Here is a 21,162-nt window from a genome sequence, read left to right as displayed (position 1 = left end):
GAAGCAACGAAGACTCAGGAAGCAAGACAGGACTTGGAGCTCCAACGAAGAACGAAGACCTGATGGAGTGCTGGAAGACAAGACTTCCAGGAGCAGGAATCTCCAATACAAGGCAACACAGGAGTGCAGGAGAAGCCCTTTTATAGGGCTGAGACAAGAAACCAGGTAGAGCTGACTTCCGGTGGGGCCAGGAGGACCCCACCTACGCTGCCCCTTTAAGAAGAGGAAGAAGACGCAGGCCTGCCCCTTAGGAAGGGGGCAGGACCTTGGATAGTGGCCATGCTGCCGCAGAGATGCTGAGCAGTGCAAGGCAGGAGCTGGGCTTCAGGGCAGGCCCCAAAGATGGCGGCGGCATCCGAGCCGCAAGAGGAAGTCTGGGGGCGGCCCCATGCCGCGAAGAGGGTCACTTTCGCTGCAGTCGGGGCAGCGGCAATAACAACGGCCTCCTGGCTGCATGGTGGAAGGAGAATGGACCGATAGCGGCTTCCTGCCACATCGGGAAGGCAGCAGCAAAACGGAGGTAAGAGGCCTGCTCGGGGGGAAACTCCGTGGGCAGGAATCATAACATGAGGGCCAGCAGAAATGAGACACAGAGAGGGAGTAGATGTGGGGGGAGGTCAGAAAGAGGTTCATAGAACAGTTGTTGCCATGAGCCAGGATACAAGGGCTGCAATGGGCCAGAAAAAGGTGCTTGTGGGCCATGGGCCACTGGCTGTAGTTTGCCTGCCTTACTTTATAAGGCAAGTCCCAGCTACAGAATCGCTTCCTACTCATCCAAGGTAATATTTTCTCTTCTACATACCTCTCTGTCTATCTCACAGGTTCTCTTCTCTTCCATGCAAGACGTCAAATCAGCAATAGTTTTCTTAGCTCTCTCCAGCTCGTTCTTCCTGGAAGTGAGTTCATTAGTGGTTTTGGCCAGCATTTCTTTGGTTGAATCTAGCTTGAAAGTAAGCTGTGCCACTTTATCTATGGTCTCATTCTTTTCAAGAATTGTAGCTCTCTAAAAGAAAAAAATGATTATAAATCAATCACAAATACTTCATAGAAGTAGCAAAATGGCAATAAAAATGCAAAAAGCCAGTAGTGGTTCTCAACAGAAAGGCGGTGGTCAAGAGAGGAAGAAAATGCAGTAATAACTCTTCAGGAAATGAAGCAGATGATACGCGTCGAAACACTGCCAGTGTCGAGCGAGCATGAGCTATAACTTGAACTAAGAAGTTTTCGTTGAGAGCCACTACCGCCTATGGCGGTTACTAAGATAAGTTCAGAATACTCAGACAGGATGAAGATTCAAGCTCACATTGGGGGTGTTTTGGTATTTCATAAACTGACTATAAATTGACTAATTTAGAGATATGAAAGATTTTAATTGCAAAAATATAAACAATAAGAAAACATTATTTAACACTTTATAAAGTAAAAATGGTACTGGTGCACAACTTGAGTCATAACCTATAAAATGGGTATTACCCACAAATACAGTACCGTATACCAGAATTTGGTATTTATTATTTTGTTTCCCCAATTGGTTATTTTATGTTTGTTATAGGGGTATTCATAATAGATGCACTGGTTCATTAAAGTTTACATTACATTGTATCTAGCCAAGGCCTCAGGATGGATCCCAATAAGCTGATTGTTTTTCAGAACTGGCCTCTCTCACTGGATCTGAACGCCCTTTAGTGATTTTTGGGGTTCACTAATTACTATCATTAATTCATCAACAATTACTTTTCATTAGCAGCACCTCTCATTTGCAGCAACCCATGCCTGGATACTGACTCTGATCTCTGCCTGCCTCAACCTTTGCCTATTTTCCAACGTCGCCTAAACCCTGTTGGCCTCAGAATCCAAGGGCTCAACCTGCAAGGGAAGAGACAGGTATAAGTGAAGCCGCTATCTCAGTCCTTGCCGGAGCGTGTCTGCATGCTGTCAGTGAGGGACCAACTGTATCCACATGTTGGGCAGTATCAACTATGCCACAGCCCAAAGACTTATACCCTGTGATACATAAAATGCTGTTCATTTGTAGAAAGGATAGTGGAAGACTTGTCTAATTCAGGAATAAAAATTGGGATTGGAGAGCTTTGGTCCTGTTTTGATTTTTCTGCACCAAAAACAGAATCTCAAGACCAAGAAGTTCTCTGCACAGAAGATGGTGCCTTGATGTTGCTTGTGGATGGATCCAATAAACTTTCCATTCCAACAAGCAATTCCACTGACAGTAATTGTCTCTGTGTCCATGAAGCATCTGTCAGTGCAGAGCTACATGTTTCGGTACTGAGGTGCTGGATTTAATTTCATTGCTTTTTCTATACCGAAACATCTCAGAATAATAGTGCCAATGATGAGAAAATTATACATTTTTATTCAGGCAATGGCCTCTTCGCTGAAGAATGCTTCAGCTTAACTACTAAACTGGAAGTCTGAAGAAAGCTTACAAATATTGGATGACTGGTAGTAAAAGGCTTTCCCCCTAAACCAGATAGCAAGGAGTTAACACTCTCTGGCTGTGCCACCTATCCTCCTATAGGAATGGATGGGACTGTAAGGATAATCTAAATAAGGCTTAACCTGTATTAGTAAGCCTGCTGCCCCTGTCCTGCTGTTATTCTATTTTGTTACATCAATAAAACCATGACGAGAACCATGTGGATAACATTTATTATTTTTCTATTACAGTTTCCCCAAGTAAAGTATCATTGCATGCTAAGTGATGACTTATTTCTAGTTCACAATAAATGCTTCACCTGGAGATTGTAAGAGTCCACACTGCACACACTTACTTTACACCAAGACTGAACTAGACTGGTGTCACTCTGAAAACAAGTTATAGGTCCAGAGAAAGCTGCAGGCCCAGAAAAGAGGTTGCGAATCCAGGCTGTGCTGATCCAGGGAAATGCTAAAATGTTGCAAGCCCAAGGAATTGATTGAAGCTTGAAGTAGGTTGTACAGCATAGACTGAACTCAAGGGACAAAAAGGGCATGAAGCAGGCACCATGACCTGATCAAAAGGAACTGAGAGAATAACTAAAGAAAATTAACTAACTCAAAGACCATGGCTTATAGCATAGACCCCAGAGCAGCTGTAACTAAACTAAATGTAAGCAATTATCAGATATGGAAGTTTACAATGGATATGCTGCTGAATAAGAATAAACTATGGAATATGATCTACAGTAAATGCAGAAGTCTGCAATGAGAAAATATGCAGGTGAATATTATGATTTCGTCTTTTGTGGATGATTGAAAATTGAAATACATCTGAGGGCATGCAACTATGAAGAAAATGTGGGATTCACTGAAGAGATTACATGAAAGATGTAACTTAAACTGCAAACTGCTTTTGCTTTGTAAGGTATACAGTCTAAGGCTGAAAAGGGCCCAAGAAATGTTGCACATATTAGGGATGTACAGACAGAAAAAAATGTTGTTTAGATTTGTTCTTTCATTTTGGGAAGATTTATTCATTTTTTATTCACTTTAATGTTTATTTCGGTTTGCTTCTCATGCCGAACTGAAAAAAACATACACCCCCCCCCCCCCCCCCCACACACACACACACTACACAAAACAAAAAAAATAAAACAAAACAAAAGGGGGATCTCAGGACTCCACATGTCTTCACTTCCAAGGATTTCTTGGGGCCCTTACACTTTCTTCTACCTCAGCCAATTAGCCTGGCCCCAGACCTACCTGGATGAGGCCTCCCTTGACTCCTCTGCTTTCCTCTTGCCTCCCCACTTACCCCTTCCATGGATGTCTTGCCAGAAGAAAGGGGCATTCATTCATGTCTCACTCCTGCCCTGCTACATCTCTTTAAAAATGGGGCCAATTGGCCTTAAGATTGGTACTAAAGTGATGTCAAAATAGCACAGACATCAGGGACAGCTGTCACCATTTTATTGTATAGCTGTGGTAGAAATAAGAATAGCCAAGATGCATAGGGGAAAATCCAAAAGAAAATGATGTATCAGCAATGTTACTACACAATTTTCCTGATTAATAATTGCATTAGAAACCAAAGCAGAATGTGAAGAGAAGGCCCATAGATGACTTTGCAGAAGTATACACCATGAGGCAGCTCAACCTGTTGGAGGGAGAGAAAGAGACAAAAGATTTTCAAACTGATCTTGTTGCAAGGGGAAGGGCTAGTGAGCATACTCAACCCAGAGAAGGCAAGGATGCCTTCACAACAGAGGCTATAGTTGATAAGCAGCCATCAACCAAAGGTATGCTACCACTGCAGGAAGGCGAGAGAACTGAAAAGGAACTGCCCAGCCTGGAAACCCAAAAAAGAAACGTGACAGCAAAAGACAATCATACATGGCTATCGAGCGTGCCCATCCATACCAACTACTTAACTCTATAATCCCTACCACCCCTTTGCAGATCCCTTGTTCTTATCCCATGCTTTCTTGAATTCAGATACTGTCCTTGTATCTACCACTTTGCTTATGCTTTGCATAAAAAAATTTATTTTAGTTATTTATTTTAAGTCTTTTCTATACCGTCATTTGGTGGGGACCGTCACAATGGTTTACATTAAGGCACATAAAAGTAATGATACTACAATTTGTCTGTTTACATAGGTGCCATAAGGTTCGGTAACATAGTTGGTTTTCAATGTTAGTTGTTAACTGTGATTAATCATGTCCATGTCTTTCCTTCTCAGTTTTAATTACAGAGCTAATTTTACAAATGTAACTTATCCATTAATAATGGTGTGCTATATCTTAAAAACTACACACTTAGGGGTAGATTTTCAAATAGCGCGAATTGGCCTACTTTTGCTGGCGCATCAGGCGCAAGCAAAAGTAAGCTGGATTTTAGTAGATACGCGCGGAGCCGCACGTATCTGCTAAAAACCTGGATCGGCGCACGCAAGGCTATTGATTTTGTATAGCTGGCGCGGCCCCCGGACCGCCCCGGGCTGTAGCCACGCCCCTGTACCCGCCCCTAAAACGCTGCCGACACGCCCCCTAAACGCCGCGACGACCGGGCCCGCCCCGACACGCCCCGACACGCCCCCCTCGGAGAACCCCGGGACTTACGCGAGTCCCGGGGTTCTGCGCGCGCCGGTAGGCCTATGTAAAATAGGCTCACCGGCGCGCAGGGCCCTGCTCGCCTAAATCCGCCCGGATTTGGGCGGATTTAGGCGAGCAGGGCTCTGAAAATCCGCCCCTTAGTGAATTTCTGCAGTGTGTATGGTTGTTTAATTGTTCGTGCTTTCCCATCCCTGGCTTCTATTCTCCCTTCTCTTTCTGGAAGGCTTGTTTAAATAGCCAGGTTTTCAAACCTTTTCTAAAGGTTTTGCTGTCTCTTTGTAGTCTTAAATCCAAGGGCATGGAGTTCCATAGTATGGGTCCTGTGAAGGTTAATACCCTCTCTCTTACTTGTGTTAGTCTTGCTGTTATGACTGATGGTATAGTCAGGAGGGCTTTGTTTGCTGACCTTAGGTTTCTGTTAGGGACGTGTACTCGGAGGGCTGTATTTAACCAGTCTGCGTTTTCATTATGTATTAATTTATGTATGGTGCACAATGTTTTGTAATGGATTCTTTTTTCGATTGGAAGCCAGTGTAGTTCAACCAGTGTTTCCATGATATGTTCTCTTTTGTTTTTGCCGGTTAAAACTCTTGCTGCTGTGTTTTGCAAAACTTGCAGTGGTCTTAGTGAGGTGTATGGTAGGCCTAGTAGAAGTGCATTACTACTTCCTTTCACCCTCACCCCATGACCCCTCAAGGGACATCATTAACACTCTGAACAGCAATTTTGAAGCTAAAGAAAGACTGAATAATTATGGAACTGCATTTTTAAATTCACTGAGGACAGCAGCTTAGCAGAGTGGTATACTGATTCATAGGGGTGTGCATTCATTTTCGACGTATTGGCAATCCGCAACGTATATGTCCCTATTCGTTGTATTCGTTGAGTCGCGAAACGTATCATGACTCCCCACGAATATAACATATCATCCGTTCCATATGTTTGGCGGCACAAGTGCAATCGGAGACCGCCATTTGGGTGTATCCATAGCCAAAAACCAGCCCTTTCCTGTGAGTCAACAGTGACCTCACAGCCCTGTCAGAGTAGGTCAGACAGGTTGGCAAGGAGACCAGAATGCAACGTATCAACCATAAGAAGTTTTGCAATGCAGCCAATCGTGCTCTCACTCAGTGGTCGGTGACGCTTTTCCTGATCACCCAGCACTATATATACTTAAGCACGCGGCATACCATTCACTTTCTTTACAGGGGTTATCTGGGGAGGCTGGGAGGTGGTCTGTATCTGCGGAACGTGGATGCACTCGGAGCTAGTCTGAGTTCTCAAATCTGTATTCAACTACTAGCTAGGCTAGTTACTTACGAGAAAAAGATATTTGTTCTTTATTTGGCTGCAGTGCTAGCAAGCCCTGTTTTTTTTTTTTAAGCACTTTTTTTAGTTGATCTGAGATGATCTCTCTGTGCCAGGGAGAGAAGCTGCTAGCAGTGGCATTTTGCTTAATTCACCCTCTGGGCTAGGTTCCAAGCACCATTTGGATGTTGTGGGTGAGAGAGATATAGTCATTCAATTTTTAGCTAGTTTTGTTGCAGTCTGGGAAGCTGCAGACCAGGTGTGAACCCTTGGGCCGAACTATCCCAAGATAGGGCAGGTCGGGAGGCGGAGCCACAGGCAGAGGTCTTCACCCAGGAACCAGGAACCCCCCAGGAGGAGCCCGTAGGGTCCTAGAACCTTGGGACTTAGGAGCACCGTGTAAGTCTCTATAGTAGAAGAAGGCCTGGGCAGAGAGTAGGGTAAGGTAGTCCAGTAGACTGTGGGCTAGTTGGGTCCAGCGGTGCTGGAGCAGATGGTGAGCAGATACAGAGTCTCTAGTGTGCCGAGCACTGAAGCAAGCTGAAGCAATCCGTGAGGAGGAACGGAGTCTGTAGTGTGCTGAGAACTGGAACAGACTGTGAGCAGGAACGGAGTCTGTAGCGTGCTGAAAACTGGAACAGACTGTGAGCAGGAACGGAGTCTGTAGCATGCTGAGAACTGAAGCAAGCTGTGAGCAGGAACGGAGATGAACCCAAGTCAGGCTGGCAGCCGGCTGGAGCGGAATCAGGCACGAGCAAGGTCGATGGCTGGCGGCAAGCAGAAGCGGAGTCAGGAACAGGCTGAAGTCAATGGCAGGCGGCAGGCAAAAGCGGAGTCAGGAACAGGCTGAAGTCAAATCAGGAACGTGGAACAAGCGAAGCGCAACTTAGAAGTACTATCCAGTAGCGACCCTCATTGCAAGGCAATGAGATGGTAACCGTCCCCGGTTAAATCGGGCTTGGGGCGTGGCGTCGTTAAGCCGGGCGTGGCCAGACTTCCGGCGGCTGTGCGTCCATAGTGCGCGTCCTCACACGCGCGCGTGGCGACAGGGAGATGAGCCGGTAATGGCGGAAGCCCTGAAGGGTCGGCAGAGCCGCGGGAGCGGCGTTTCCAGTACTGTAGGTAAGCGCCGTGCAGAGCGGGTAGAGTGGAAGCGGTGGCGACCGCAACAGTACCCCCCCCCCCCTTTACGGCCCCTCTTGAGAGGCCCGGGTTTTCCCGGGTGGTCCCGGTGGAACTGGTGCAAGAGGTCTTTGTCCAGGATATTTTGGCTAGGCTCCCAGGTGTTATCTTCGTCACCACAGCCCTCCCAGGCCAGCAGGTACTCCCATCTACGGTTGTGGAAGCGAATATCTAGGACCTCTCGCACTTGATACGTGGGATCATCATCGATGGTCGTGTGCGCAGGGTCCGGAGGCATGCGATGGTACCGGGAGAGAACTACAGGTTTGAGCAGTGAGGTGTGAAAGACATTGTGGACCCGGAAGGAAGATGGTAATCTAAGCCGATAGGACACCAGGCCCACTCGTTCTGCAATTCGAAAGGGTCCGCAGAACTTCGGAGCGAATCTCCGAGAGGGAAGTCGGAGGTGCAGATTCTTCGTACTGAGCCAGACTCTATCCCCTGGCTGGAATGTGGGTGCTGGTCGGCGATGACGATCGGCCGTCTGTTTGGCCCTAGCGGCTGCGTGGAGTAGCTGTTTTTGCATCAGGTGCCATAAGGCCTGAAGCTGCTGGGCAGTTACTTGAACAGCAGGAGAGGCACTGGGAGCCTCCAGCGGGAGCGGAGGCCGCAACGGCTTTCCGTACACCAGATGGAATGGTGACTTGCCAGTGGCAGCATGGACCTGGTTGTTATATGCAAATTCGGCCCAGGGCAGGAGCTCCGACCAATTGTCTTGCCTCTCGTTAATGAAGGCCCGGAGGTATGCTTTTAAGGTCCTATTCATCCTCTCGGTCTGTCCGTTGCTTTGAGGATGGAAGGCTGTGGAAAAACTGAGCTTTACCCTAAAGCATTTGCAGAGCGCTCTCCAGTAGCGGGCTACAAACTGAGAACCTCGGTCCGACACTATGTCCTGGGGAAGACCGTGGAGCTTAAAGACATGTTGGGCAAACAGATGAGCCAGCTCAGGTGCAGAGGGAAGCTTCAGAAGAGGAACCAGATGGACCATTTTCGAAAAACGGTCAACTGTGACCCAGATGACCATATGTCCATTAGACGGAGGCAGGTCAACTACGAAGTCCGTAGCTATATGGGTCCATGGCTCAGTGGGGACCAGAAGCGGTTGGAGGAGACCGCAAGGGGAGCCTGGCTTCTGGCGGGCACAGGTTGGGCATGAGGCCACGTAGGAAGCAACATCATGCCAGATGCTAGGCTACCAGTAATACCGGTTAACAAGTTCCAGGGTCCTTTCTCGTCCAGCGTGTCCTCCGATCAAGGAGTCGTGAGCCCAACGTAAGGCGGTCAGCCGGTCCCGGCGCGAAAGCACCGTCCTGTCTTGCGAGAGAATAGTCATGGCAGACAGACGAACCTTAGCAGGGTCCAAAATGAATTGAGGTGGCTCATGGTCCTCTTCGGCACAGGAGGTGCGAGACAGGGCATCTGCCCGGAGGTTTTTGGCCGCAGGGCGATACTGTAGAACAAAGTCGAACCGACTGAAAAACAAGGTCCAGCGGGCTTGGCGAGGGTTCAGTCGTTGAGCCTGGGTCAGGAATTCTAAATTCTTGTGATCTGTATAAACAGTGGTGGTATGCAAGGAGCCCTCGAGCCACTGTCTCCATTCTTCGAAGGCGAGTTTTATTGCTAGCAGCTCTTTATCTCCAATGGAGTAATTACTTTCAGTGGGCGAGAACTTCCTGGAGAAGTACGAGCAAGGAAGAAGTTGGCCGGAGTCGGAATGCTGGCTGAGGACCACTCCCACTGTGACACTGGAGGCATCGACCTCCACGATGAATGGTCATGAGGGGTCCGGGTGCCGGAGGCAGACGTCTGAGAGGAAGGCCTCCTTGAGATCAGAGAAAGCTGCAACCGAAGCATCAGGCCAGTGTTTAACATCAGCTCCTTTTCGGGTCAGAGCTGTAAGAGGAGCCACTCGGTGAGAGTAACACGGGATAAAATGTCTATAAAAGTTTGCAAAGCCCAGGAACCGTTGGAGGGCTTTAAGGCCCGTGGGCCGAGGCCATTTTGTGATGGTCGCTACTTTCTCTGGGTCCATACAAAACCCGGTAGCAGAGATAATATAGCCCAGGAAAGGCAGAGACTCGGCCTCAAAGACACATTTCTCCAACTTGGCGTATAGACGGTTAGCTCGGAGGGCCTGGAGGACCTGGCGGACATGCTGGCGGTGAGAGTCCATGTCTTTAGAATATATGAGCACGTCGTCTAGATAAACTAGCACGTGGGAATGGAGCATCTCTCGAAGCACCTCGTTCATGAGGTGCTGGAAGACGGCGGGGGCATTACAAAGCCCGAAGGGCATCACGAGGTACTCGTAATGCCCGTCTCTGGTGTTGAATGCCGTCTTCCATTCGTCCCCTGGACGTATGCGGACGAGGTTGTAGGCTCCTCTAAGGTCCAACTTTCGGGTCGATACAGTAACGTGCGGTTGAAGATTTCCCGTCTGTAACGTGCTGGGAGCGCACAATACAGACGAGTAAGGCGATCCAGCGATACAGTCTCCAGTTTCACGCGTCCTTAGCGCTTCCTAAAACAGACGCATAACCCTTTCCGCACCCAGCATGTAAATGAACGAAAAAGCTGTATAATGAAGGAATTAGCTATTCCCCTCCGATACTGTAACGGGCTCTGATACTATCTCCTCAGTAACCCGCTGTTTTGCCGCGGCCTTAACGTGTTAGTTTACCGCATCCCCCTAGTAGGCGTTAGTGTAGTGTAAAAAACATTGCTTACCTGCCCTGGTCCCGCCGGTCTCCGGTCCAGCCCGTCCGGTCTCCGGTGTAGCCCCAGTCCGGTCTCCTGCAGCCCCGTCCGGTCCCCTCCTCCCGAAGCAAAAAAAAAAACAAACGAAAAAGTAGCAAGGCTCGGGCCTGCTACGGTAGTCCCTTCTCCCTTCCTCCCGATTTCGCCAAAATCGCACGGCCTCCCGAAATCGCACGGCCTTCTCCCTTCCTCCCGATTTCGCCAAAATCGCACGGCCTCCCTTCTCGACTTCCTCCCGATTTCGCCAAAATCGCACGGCCATTCATCCAGGCAGAGGGAGCCGACGACCGCCGGCTCCCTCTGCCTGGATGACCGCACAGCCCCCGCCGGAATGAATGCCCGTGCGATTTTGGCGCTCATGCCATGAGCGCCAAAATCGCACGGCCATTCATCCAGGCAGAGGGAGCCGACGACCGCCGGCTCCCTCTGCCTGGATGACCGCACAGCCCCCGCCGGAATGAATGCCCGTGCGATTTTGGCGCTCATGCCATGAGCGCCAAAATCGCACGACCATTCGCCGGAATCGCACGGCCCCCGCCGGAATGAATGCCCGTGTGTCGTGACGTCACGGCAGTCACATACTACTCGTTTGATACGGGTTTGACTAAGCAAACATAAATCACGCTTACTTGTTTCTGATTGGTCACGGCAGTCACCGGCTCCCTCTGCCTGGATGGACGCCCGTGCGAAATCGGGAGGAAGGGAGAAGGGCCTTGCTACTTTTTCGTTTTTTTTTTTTGCTTCGGGAGGAGGGGACCGGACGGGGCTGCAGGAGACCGGACAGGGGCTGGACCGGAAACCGGACGGGACCAGGGCAGGTAAGCAATGTTTTTTACTACACTAACACCTACTAGGGGGAGGCGGTAAACATATTTTTGGTTTTCTGTTTTTTACACTTTTTTACACTTCCTGGTGCCTGTCATTTCAAATGTCATTTGAAATGACATTTGAAATGACAGGTACCAGCGCACCCAGGTTACTGTATAGGCGCTGTACTCAGCGCCTATACAGTAAAATGGGTTGCGCGGGCATAACCCTTCCCTATCGCTTCACAGCCGCGGCATGCATTTGCATGCAATTAGAAGAGAGTATCAGGCGCTAGGTCTAGAGAACTGTGTGTGCGGGGAGGAAGGGTGCGCCTGACACTGCCGCACTGTTTCTACCGCGGCCTTACAGTATCGACCCGTTTGTAAAGATACGAGCCCCTTGGAGATGGTCCAGCAATTCCGGAATAAGCGGGAGAGGATACCGGTCCCGCTTGGTGATGGCGTTGAGGCTGCAGTAATCAATACACGGCCGAAGCGAGCCATCCTTCTTGGCCACGAAAAAGAATCTGGCACCTGCCGGTGAACGGGATGGCCGGATGAACCCCTTGGCGAGGTTCTCTGAGATGTACTGGGACATTGCCTTGGTCTCGGGCAATGAGAGAGGATACACACGGCCATGGGGCGGTGTGGTACCTGGAACCAGGTCAATGGGACAGTCAAACGGCCTGTGTTCAGGAAGGATCTCCGCCATCTCTTTGGAGAAGACATCATGGAAACTCTGGTAGGCCTCAGGCAGAAGATGCGAGGAGCAGAGACGCAGAGAGTGAGGAGGGCGTGGGAGGTGTAGGCATCGGTCAAAGCAGGCAGGACCCCAGCTGACTAATTGGAAATCATCCCATCTAATGACGGGAGAGTGCTGACGAAGCCATGGAAGTCCCAACACCAGCGGATGCACTGCTCGTTCCAGGACAAGTAAGGAGATCTCCTCGGAGTGAAATACGCCTGTCTGCAAAGTCACTGGTTCTGTGGAACAAGAGATAATCCCAGGAAGCGAAGTCCCTCGAATCGAGGAGATCCGTAGAGGAGGTACCTTCTGTACGGTAGGCAGGGCAAGTTGCGTCACCAGCTCGGCCACAATAAAGTTCCCCTCGGCTCCAGAATCGACGAAGGCCCGAATCTGGATCTCCCCACCGGGGTATTTGAGGGTTACAGGAAGTGTGCAGAGAGGAGCTGATCCGGTAGCGCCTAGGTATAGCTCCTCGGTATAACCTAGGCATGAGCGTTTCCCGAACACTCAGTGCAGGATGACAGGAAATGTCCTTTGCCCCCACAATACAGGCAGAGGCCCAGGGAGCGCCGTCGGCTTCTCTCTTCCGGAGTAAGTGGTGACCTGCCTAGTTGCATGGGTTCGGATGTAGGGGTAGAAGCCCCCAGTGGAGGTGACCTTGAGGAGGCCGGCAGGCGGTGCAGACTTCTACTGGATGAACGGTTCTCTCTGTCCCGCTGCTGAAGATGGCAGTCTACTTTACCCGCAATGTCCATTAGGTCGTTCAAATCATCCGGGATCTCCCTTCCTGCCAGTTCATCCTTAATCCGACCCGCCAAGCCCTCGAGAAAGATTCCCTTGAGGCAATCGTCCTGCCAAGCCAGCTCCATGACCAGGGTTCGAAAGTTAATAATATATTCCGCTACCGGGCGTGTGCCCTGTCGGAGGTGCAGGAGCTCCGAGGCCGCTGTGGACTGGCGCGCAGGATCATCGAAGGCTAGTCGGAACTGAAGAAGGAAGTCCTGGAGATTCTGTAGCAGAGGATCGGAGCGTTCCCACAAGGGTGAAGCCCAGTCTAGTGCCTTACCATCCAGTAAGGAAAAGATATATGCTACCTTAGCTGCCTCAGAAGGAAACTGGGACGGTAGCAAGGTGAACCGCACTTGACACTGGTTCAGGAACCCACGGCATGTTTTACTGTCCCCAGCGTACCTGATCGGAGCGGGCAGTTGCGTATCAGGAGAAGAGGCCGATGCTGGCGGCCCTTGACGGCTGGAAGCCTCTAGACGAGAAACCAACTGGTCTACGGTGGCAGCAAGTGTATCAATGCAGCCTTGCTGATGTTGGAGACGAACTAGTACCTCCTCTGAGCCCACATCAACTGCTGAAAGGCGAGTGGGAGGACTTGTCCCCAAATGTTCAATTAAAGCCTGCATGGATTCCATAACTTGATCAACGTCCTGTATCTGTTGCTGCATAGAATAGTGCATTCGCTGAGCCATTTTAGGCAAGACTAGAGGCATTGGGGACTCCGCCGAGTCCATGGCCTTGCAAACTGTTGCAGTCTGGGAAGCTGCAGACCAGGTGTGAACCCTTGGGCCGAACTACCCCAAGATAGGGCAGGGCAGGAGGCGGAGCCACAGGCAGAGGTCTTCACCCGGGAACCAGGAACCCCCCAGGAGGAGCTCGTAGGGTCCTAGAATCTTGGGACTTAGGAGCACCGTGTAAGTCTCTATAGTAGAAGAAGGCCTGGGCAGAGAGTAGGGTAAGGTAGTCCGGTAGACTGTGGGCTAGTTGGGTCCAGCGGTGCTGGAGCAGATGGTGAGCAGATACAGAGTCTCTAACGTGCCGAGCACTGAAGCAAGCTGAAGCAATCCGTGAGCAGGAACGGAGTCTGTAGTGTGCTGAGAACTGGAACAGACTGTGAGCAGGAACGGAGTCTGTAGCATGCTGAGAACTGAAGCAAGCTGTGAGCAGGAACGGAGATGAACCCAAGTCAGGCTGGCAGCTGGCTGGAGCGGAATCAGGCATGAGCAAGGTCGATCGCTGGCGGCGAGCAGAAGCGGAGTCAGGAACAGGCTGAAGTCAAATCAGGAACGTGGACTAACTGTTGGTTGAAAATGTTGGAGTGTTTGTTTCTTTCTACAGCCTGGTGTATTGTTTGCGAGTCCTACTGCGGGACTTTCTGTGTGGGTCCCAGGCTGACCTTTTCTTGACTGTTGTGCTGTTTTTGTACACTCAATAAAAATATATTGAACATAAAACAAAACAAAAAACAAAAAAAAAGGGACCTGTTGCAATCTAAACTCTTTGGAGGGGCAGGCAGTTCCATCCAGAAAAAAATGAAATCTAAATATGATGCATCGCCACCACCTGTTTCTGACCCTGTAGTTTTGGAGGTGAGGGAAGGGGAGGCTGAGTCATGCCAGACAAAATGTCGACACCTAAAAGCAGTAGTAGGACAGCAGTCTTCCCTTAGCATTGACAATATAGTGCAGGCACTGTTTGCTTCTGATTCAGATGAAGAATCATCTTGTGTGGTATTCTCATCAGAAACTGAAGAAGTAATAGATGACAAAGTTTTAGGAGGATCAGTTAGTCCTGTCTTAGCTTCCACTTCAGTTCAGCAGGGGAGAGATGAAATGGATGATGAGGAGGAGGAGGAGGAGAAAGAGCAGTCAGCGCAGGTACAGAGGGTGACTGAGGCCCCTGGCATTGCTTCTGAGGGTGCACCCACTACTTCAGCTCCAGTGCCAGCATCCACCCCCCAAGGCTATACAGAAGGGAGGATCACGAATGACATCTGCGATCTGGAGCCACTTTAGAGTGATGGAGGACCCGTGTTTTGCTCGGTGTAATTACTGTGGCAGGGCTATTAGCAGAAGCAAGCAAATGGGACATCTATCTAGTTTTGGCATGACACATCATATGAAGAGGCAACACCCAACAACATTACTGCTATCTAGGGATGGTGGCAGTACCAGTCAGGGGACCCATTCCAAGTAGCATAAAGTGGTTGAAAAGGAGCAGAGTCAGCCCACGCCCTCATCCCCTTCTAGCAGTCAGGTGGCAGGCCAGCAACACCCTGACATGTGGCAGAAGCGACAACCCACCATGGAGGAAATGGGGTGTAGTGCGGTAACACAATCCCGGGGTAGGAGGCAGGCAGCCTCAAAAGTTGTAACCAGGACCATTGGGGAAATGATTGCCCTTGATGACCAGCCCTTGCAGTTAGTGGAGAATATGGGTTTCAGGCATTTTCTGAAGGTCATAGTTCCAAATTACAAAGTCCCCTCCAGAACCACATTTAGCAGAAAGGTCATCTCTATCTGGACCGTCATGAATGCTGCACACTCTTACCTCTCCCTGACAGCACACTGGTGGGACCTGGCTGAGGCAGGGGCAGGCAGCAGCTCTATTACTGAACAAGTATCAGGGTGGAGGTGGGCTTTACTGCACACCCACCTGATGGACCAGGCCCATACCGCAGCCAATATTCTAGCATGCATCAAATAGATGCTGGAGGGCTGGCAACTATACCAGCGAGACAGGAATCCTCAGGCAGGGTTCTTTGTCAGACAATGGTGCAAACATGGTTAAGGCAATAAATGATGGGCACTTTAAGAACATCCAATGTTTTTTTGTTTAAACATTTTTTATTAAGTTTTGAACAACCTTAGTAATACAACACTAAGGAGGGCTGAGTTCTGAGCCCTCCTCAGAACAGAAACACAATGGAACAACAAGAAACACTCCCCCCCACCCCCAGTTCCACACAGAGCAAAGGAAGCCACCTTTAGTCAAGGCAAGAGTTCCACCCAGGTGACACACAAAGCATCGAGATTAATCATTCACTACAAGGCTGCGTGCACGATGTGGGAGAGATTGAAGATAATTCTGCCACACCATCAGAAAATGGCGCCTGCAGCGTGGGGAGGCCTGGGAAGCCAGAGACTCCATGGTCATCATTCCATGAAACAGTTTCTCCAGGCCCAAAAGGATGGGCTATCAGGAGACCGCCAGGCTGAGAGGATCATTTTTTTCCCCACAAGACAAGCTTTACCTAAAAGCATACGTGAACCAGGATCTCGTATCTGAATCTGTGAAATACACCCAAATAGCAGCCAGAGAGGGGTAATTGGAAAAGCAGTATCTAGCAAATCAGCCATGTAATCCGCCACTTTGCGCCAAAAGTGCTGTATAGAGGGGCAAGTCCCGAATACATGAGACAGAGTCCCCATAGCATGTCCACAACGGGGGCAGCTAGCTGAGGAAGCTATAGTTAATTGAAAGGCCACTTGTGGCAATACATAGGCCCGGCTGAAAAATTTAAATTGTAATTCTCTATAGTACATATTGGCTGAGATCCTGGAAATACGCCTAAAGCATGTCTTCAAAATGGTCTGAGTAATAACAAAATCACCATCCCTGTTCCAGCGGGTTTCCAAGATTGAACACACAGCCACCTCAGCACACTTTTGTAGTTGCTTATAATACATGGACAGAGATGGGGCCTTGCCCTTTTTGAAACAAAAAACCCCATCTAAGGTGTGAAACACCGAGGGATCCCAATAAGGGACAGGAAGTACCCATAAGTAATGTACAATTTGAATGTATGGGAAAGTGTGTATAATTCCGAAACCATAAATAGCCTGGAAGTCCTTAAAGGAAATTATGTCCCCTACGCATGTCAATAAATGACCTAAGTGGGTAATACCCCTGTCCTCCCAAACCCTAAAATATGAAGATTGGGAGCCCGGGGTAAAATCAGGATTCCCCACTACAGGGAGAAAATAAGCACAGAAGGCGGGTAACTTTAAAAGCTTCATCAGCCACCGCCATGTCTGCCTAAGCGGGCGCACCAAAGCTGTCTGTGTAAGAAAAGATGGAAGAGAAGTAGCCCCAGATTGAACAGCATAGGCCGGAGCCACCGGAGCCATCAAAGCAGCATCTGCATATAACGGGGTATGAGCAGAGATATCCAGCAACCAGTTCCAAATTAGCCTAAGATTACAGGCCAAGTTGTAGGCAGCCAAGTCGGGCACTCCCAGTCCACCTCTACCCCACCTTGCCTTCAACCAGGATAACGGAAGACGAGCCTTCCCTCCCCTCCACATAAACCTCTGAAGTGCGCCATCTAGTCGTTGGAGATCTACCTGCTTTAGGAGAACCGGGAGATTTTGGAGAAGATAAAGCCATCGAGGCAATATAGTCATTTTAAATAAATTGACCCGACCCGTTAGGGGAAAAGGTACTTTATTCCAAGTGGCTAAATGATCAGTGGTAGTCCGCATCATCTGAGGAATATTAACCTGATAGACGAGATCGGGATCTGCCGGGAGGTACACCCCCAGATAATATAAGGAATCCGTGGCCGAGCGCAGGGGAAAAGATCCCGACCAGCAGGCTGGGAGAGTAGATGGATATGCTAATACAGAGAATTTAGACTCATTCAAACGTAACCCAGAAAACTTTCCAAACTCCCAAATTGTGTTCAGTAGTGGGAGCAAGGACATTAAGGGGTCAGTTATGAAAACCAGCAGGTCGTCCGCGAAGGCCACCCCTTTAAAAATGCGCGAGCCAAAACACACACCCCTAATAACACGACTATGATGGATAGCTAACAGAAGAGGTTCTAATTGCAATATAAACAATAAGGGTGATAACGGGCAACCCTGCCTAGTGCCTCTGGCCACCACAAAGGGCTCAGATTGTGCGCCATTGGCACATATAGCCTCATGGGGATCCGCATATAGAAACCGCACTGCCTGAAGAAAGACCATCAAACCCCATTTTTCCTAGAATGAAAAACAAGTATAGCCATTCCACCCGATCGAATGCTTTTTCAGCATCGAAACTGATAACCAAATGGGGGTTGTCCATCTGCCGACAAATAGTCTGGGCAGTCAGTACCGCGCGGATATTGGCTAAAGCATACCATTGACGGACAAAACCAACCTGATGGTCACCCACCAGGGAAGGCAAAATAGGAGCCAAGCATTCAGCCAATATTTTATGATCTAGATTTAACAATGAGATCGGGCGATATGATTCTGGCATAAGAGGGTCCTTGCCCAATTTAGGTATAAAAGTAATTAAGGCTAGATTGTCATGGGTGGGAAAGGAACCACACTTTATCATCTCTGAAAAACCCACAACTAAGGGGCATGCTATCTGGTCCACCAAGGTCTTGAAACATTCTGCCGTATAGCCATCAGGCCCTGGCGTCTTAAAATTAGGCAGACCACTTATGGACCTTACGAACCTCCTCTTCCAGAATAGGCTGATTAAGCAATGCCCGTTCATCTGGAGTTAGACAGGGGAGAGGCAGTTTGGAGCAATAGCTGGCACTAGTCTCTTCCATCCCTCCTTCAGAAGTATATAAGGGCGAATAGAAGTCCTGAAACCCTTCTAAAATTCAAGGGGTATCTCGAGCCACCGTATTGGGTGCCATCCGCAGCATTGGAATAAACTGATTAGACCGTGTGGACTGGATCAAATTAGCCATCATACGCCCAGTTTTGTTGCTATATTGATAAAGATGAAACTGACAGTACAGGAAACTCTTCTCCTCCCGCTGATGTAAAAGGGAATTGAGAGCCGATTGTAAGGAACGATATGTAACCTGCGCTTCCTCACCCCCTCCCGCAGCCAATCGGATCCGAGCCCTGCGTAATTGCCCACTTAACGTCAAAATTCGCCTATCCAAAACCCGTTTACGGTGAGAAACATAAGATATGATATCCCCCCATAGGACTGCCTTAGCCGCGTACCAAAACAAGACTGGCTGAGAGGTATGAGACTGGTTAAGAGGCGCATAGTCTGCCCATTTAGTCCGTAGATAATTCTGAAATTTCGTATCATTAGCCCAAAAATAAGAATAGCGCCATAAATTCGCTGACGATTGACCACCTGAAAAATGGAAGTCAACACAAATGGGAGCATGGTCAGAGATAACAATATTGTCAATCCTTGCATCTTTTACCAAAGGAAATGCTCAATCACTAATCAAAAAGTAGTCAATCCATGAGAGGGATGCATGTGCTCGAGACATATGCGTAAAGTCCCGATCCATTGGGTGGAGTAGGCGCCAGATATCCAACAGATGGAGTATACGTTCTAACAACTGAGGACCTCTGCCCATACCCTGCTCCCGCGTACGTGACGCAGAGGCATCCAGAGTGGTATTGCGGATAATGTTGAAGTCTCCCCCAATAATCAAAATCTCATTGAGATAAGGGATTAAATGAGAATAAAGTACCCTAAAAAAATGTGGGCTGTAAATATTAGGGGCATAGACATTGCATAAGACAACAGTCCGACCATATAATTCAGAAACCAAAATAAGATAGCGGACCTGGGGGCCCACTATTTCTTTGGTGATTTTAATAGGAAGCTTCTTATGTATCAGGATGGCAACGCCTGCGGACCTCAAGGAGGCCGACGCACAGTGCAGCTCCCCCACCCAGTCGCGGCGTAGTTTAGCATGTTCTGCCGCAGAAGATGGGTCTCCTGCAAGTAGGCCACCAAGGACGCTTTTTTCTTCAACAGGAAAAGTATTTTAGAGTAGGCATGTGAATCGTGTCCTCGATCGTCTTAACGATCGATTTCGGCTGGGAGGGGGAGGGAATCGTATTGTTGCCGTTTGGGGGGGTAAAATATCGTGAAAATCGTGAAAAATCGTGAAAAATCTAAAAATCTAAAAATCGCAAAACCGGCACATTAAAACCCCCTAAAACCCACCCCCGACCCTTTAAATTAAATCCCCCACCCTCCCGAACCCCCCCCCAAATGAGTTAAATAACCTGCGGGTCCAGCGGCGGTCCGGAACGGCAGCGGTCCGGAACGGGCTCCTGCTCCTCAATCTTGTTGTCTTCAGCCGGCGCCATTTTCCAAAATGGCGCCGAAAAATGGCGGCGGCCATAGACGAACACGATTGGACGGCAGGAGGTCCTTCCGGACCCCCGCTGGACTTTTGGCAAGTCTCGTGGGGGTCAAGAGGCCCCCCACAAGCTGGCCAAAAGTTCCTGGAGGTCCAGCGGGGGTCAGGGAGCGATTTCCCGCCGCGAATCGTTTTCGTACGGAAAATGGCGCCGGCAGGAGATCGACTGCAGGAGGTCGTTCAGCGAGGGTTCCGGCGCCTCGCTGAACGACCTCCTGCAGTCGATCTCCTGCCGGCGCCATTTTCCGTACGAAAACGATTCGCGGCGGGAAATCGCTCCCTGACCCCCGCTGGACCTCCAGGAACTTTTGGCCAGCTTGTGGGGGGCCTCCTGACCCCCACGAGACTTGCCAAAAGTCCAGCGGGGGTCCGGAAGGACCTCCTGCCGTCCAATCGTGTTCGTCTATGGCCGCCGCCATTTTTCGGCGCCATTTTGGAAAATGGCGCCGGCTGAAGACAACAAGATTGAGGAGCAGGAGCCCGTTCCGGACCGCTGCCGTTCCGGACCGCCGCTGGACCCGCAGGTTATTTAACTCATTTGGGGGGGGGTTCGGGAGGGTGGGGGATTTAATTTAAAGGGTCGGGGGTGGGTTTTAGGGGGTTTTAGTGTGCCGGCTCACGATTCTAACGATTTATAACGATAAATCGTTAGAATCTCTATTGTATTGTGTTCCATAACGGTTTAAGACGATATTAAAATTATCGGACGATAATTTTAATCGTCCTAAAACGATTCACATCCCTATTTTAGAGTGCTTGACAGGTGAGTGTATCCCACAGACATTCCAAGAAACAAACCTTGTGTGATTACTCAGTGTTTAACCCAGGAGGATAATTTGAAGGCTGAAATGCAGAACAATGTGGAGGAAGCCCCCCCAGCTAGGGCTCCCCCCAACTTTCTCCCACTCGGTGGAACACTTGACTGCAAACAAAAATGAAAAAACAAGACAGTGGCATACGACTTCCTCAACATATATTGCAAGTTCCTTTTTGCCCTGTGTATTCTCTCCCTTTCCTTCCCCCCCCCCCAACTCCCCACCTCCCCCAACCCAGTTGTCTCCCCCCCCAGCCCTTCCCATCTCCACGCTCCCAAGTCTTCAAGACTAGTCCCCTGACCACCTTCCCTCAGCCCACCCCCCTGCGCTTCCATAACGGAAACGGTAGATCACGAATAGATGTGCCCATGACCTCGCCCCACCATCCCCCTCGAGCATAGACTAACGAAGCATAGCCTTGAACATCAAACAAATAGACACCACTGTAAAAACCCCTAGGCCAGAGAAAAAAAAAACATCTAAACCTAGGTAATCAAGTGTGTGTCCTATAAACAGTCAGAAAAAGGAATCCATCAGGGAAACAGTCCAGTACATAGCCAGGCACCACCAAAAA

At 49.3% G+C, this 21,162-nt stretch overlaps 1 protein-coding gene across 2 annotated transcripts in view; it reads right to left on the bottom strand.

Moving 5' to 3' along the window:
• The window catches only part of CCDC158 (coiled-coil domain containing 158), a 1,731,209-nt gene that overhangs the window by 396,583 nt on the left and 1,313,464 nt on the right, over positions 1-21,162 (bottom strand). For both annotated transcript variants that reach the window (XM_029599728.1, XM_029599736.1), the window contains one exon: positions 803-1,003. In XM_029599728.1, coding sequence (XP_029455588.1) covers positions 803-1,003 — 201 coding nt within the window. The remainder of the gene's footprint in view (positions 1-802; positions 1,004-21,162) is intronic.

Source organism: Rhinatrema bivittatum, chromosome 1, assembly GCF_901001135.1.
Source record: "Rhinatrema bivittatum chromosome 1, aRhiBiv1.1, whole genome shotgun sequence".
NCBI lineage: Eukaryota > Metazoa > Chordata > Amphibia > Gymnophiona > Rhinatrematidae > Rhinatrema > Rhinatrema bivittatum.
This window is presented reverse-complemented; position numbering and strand designations above follow the sequence as displayed.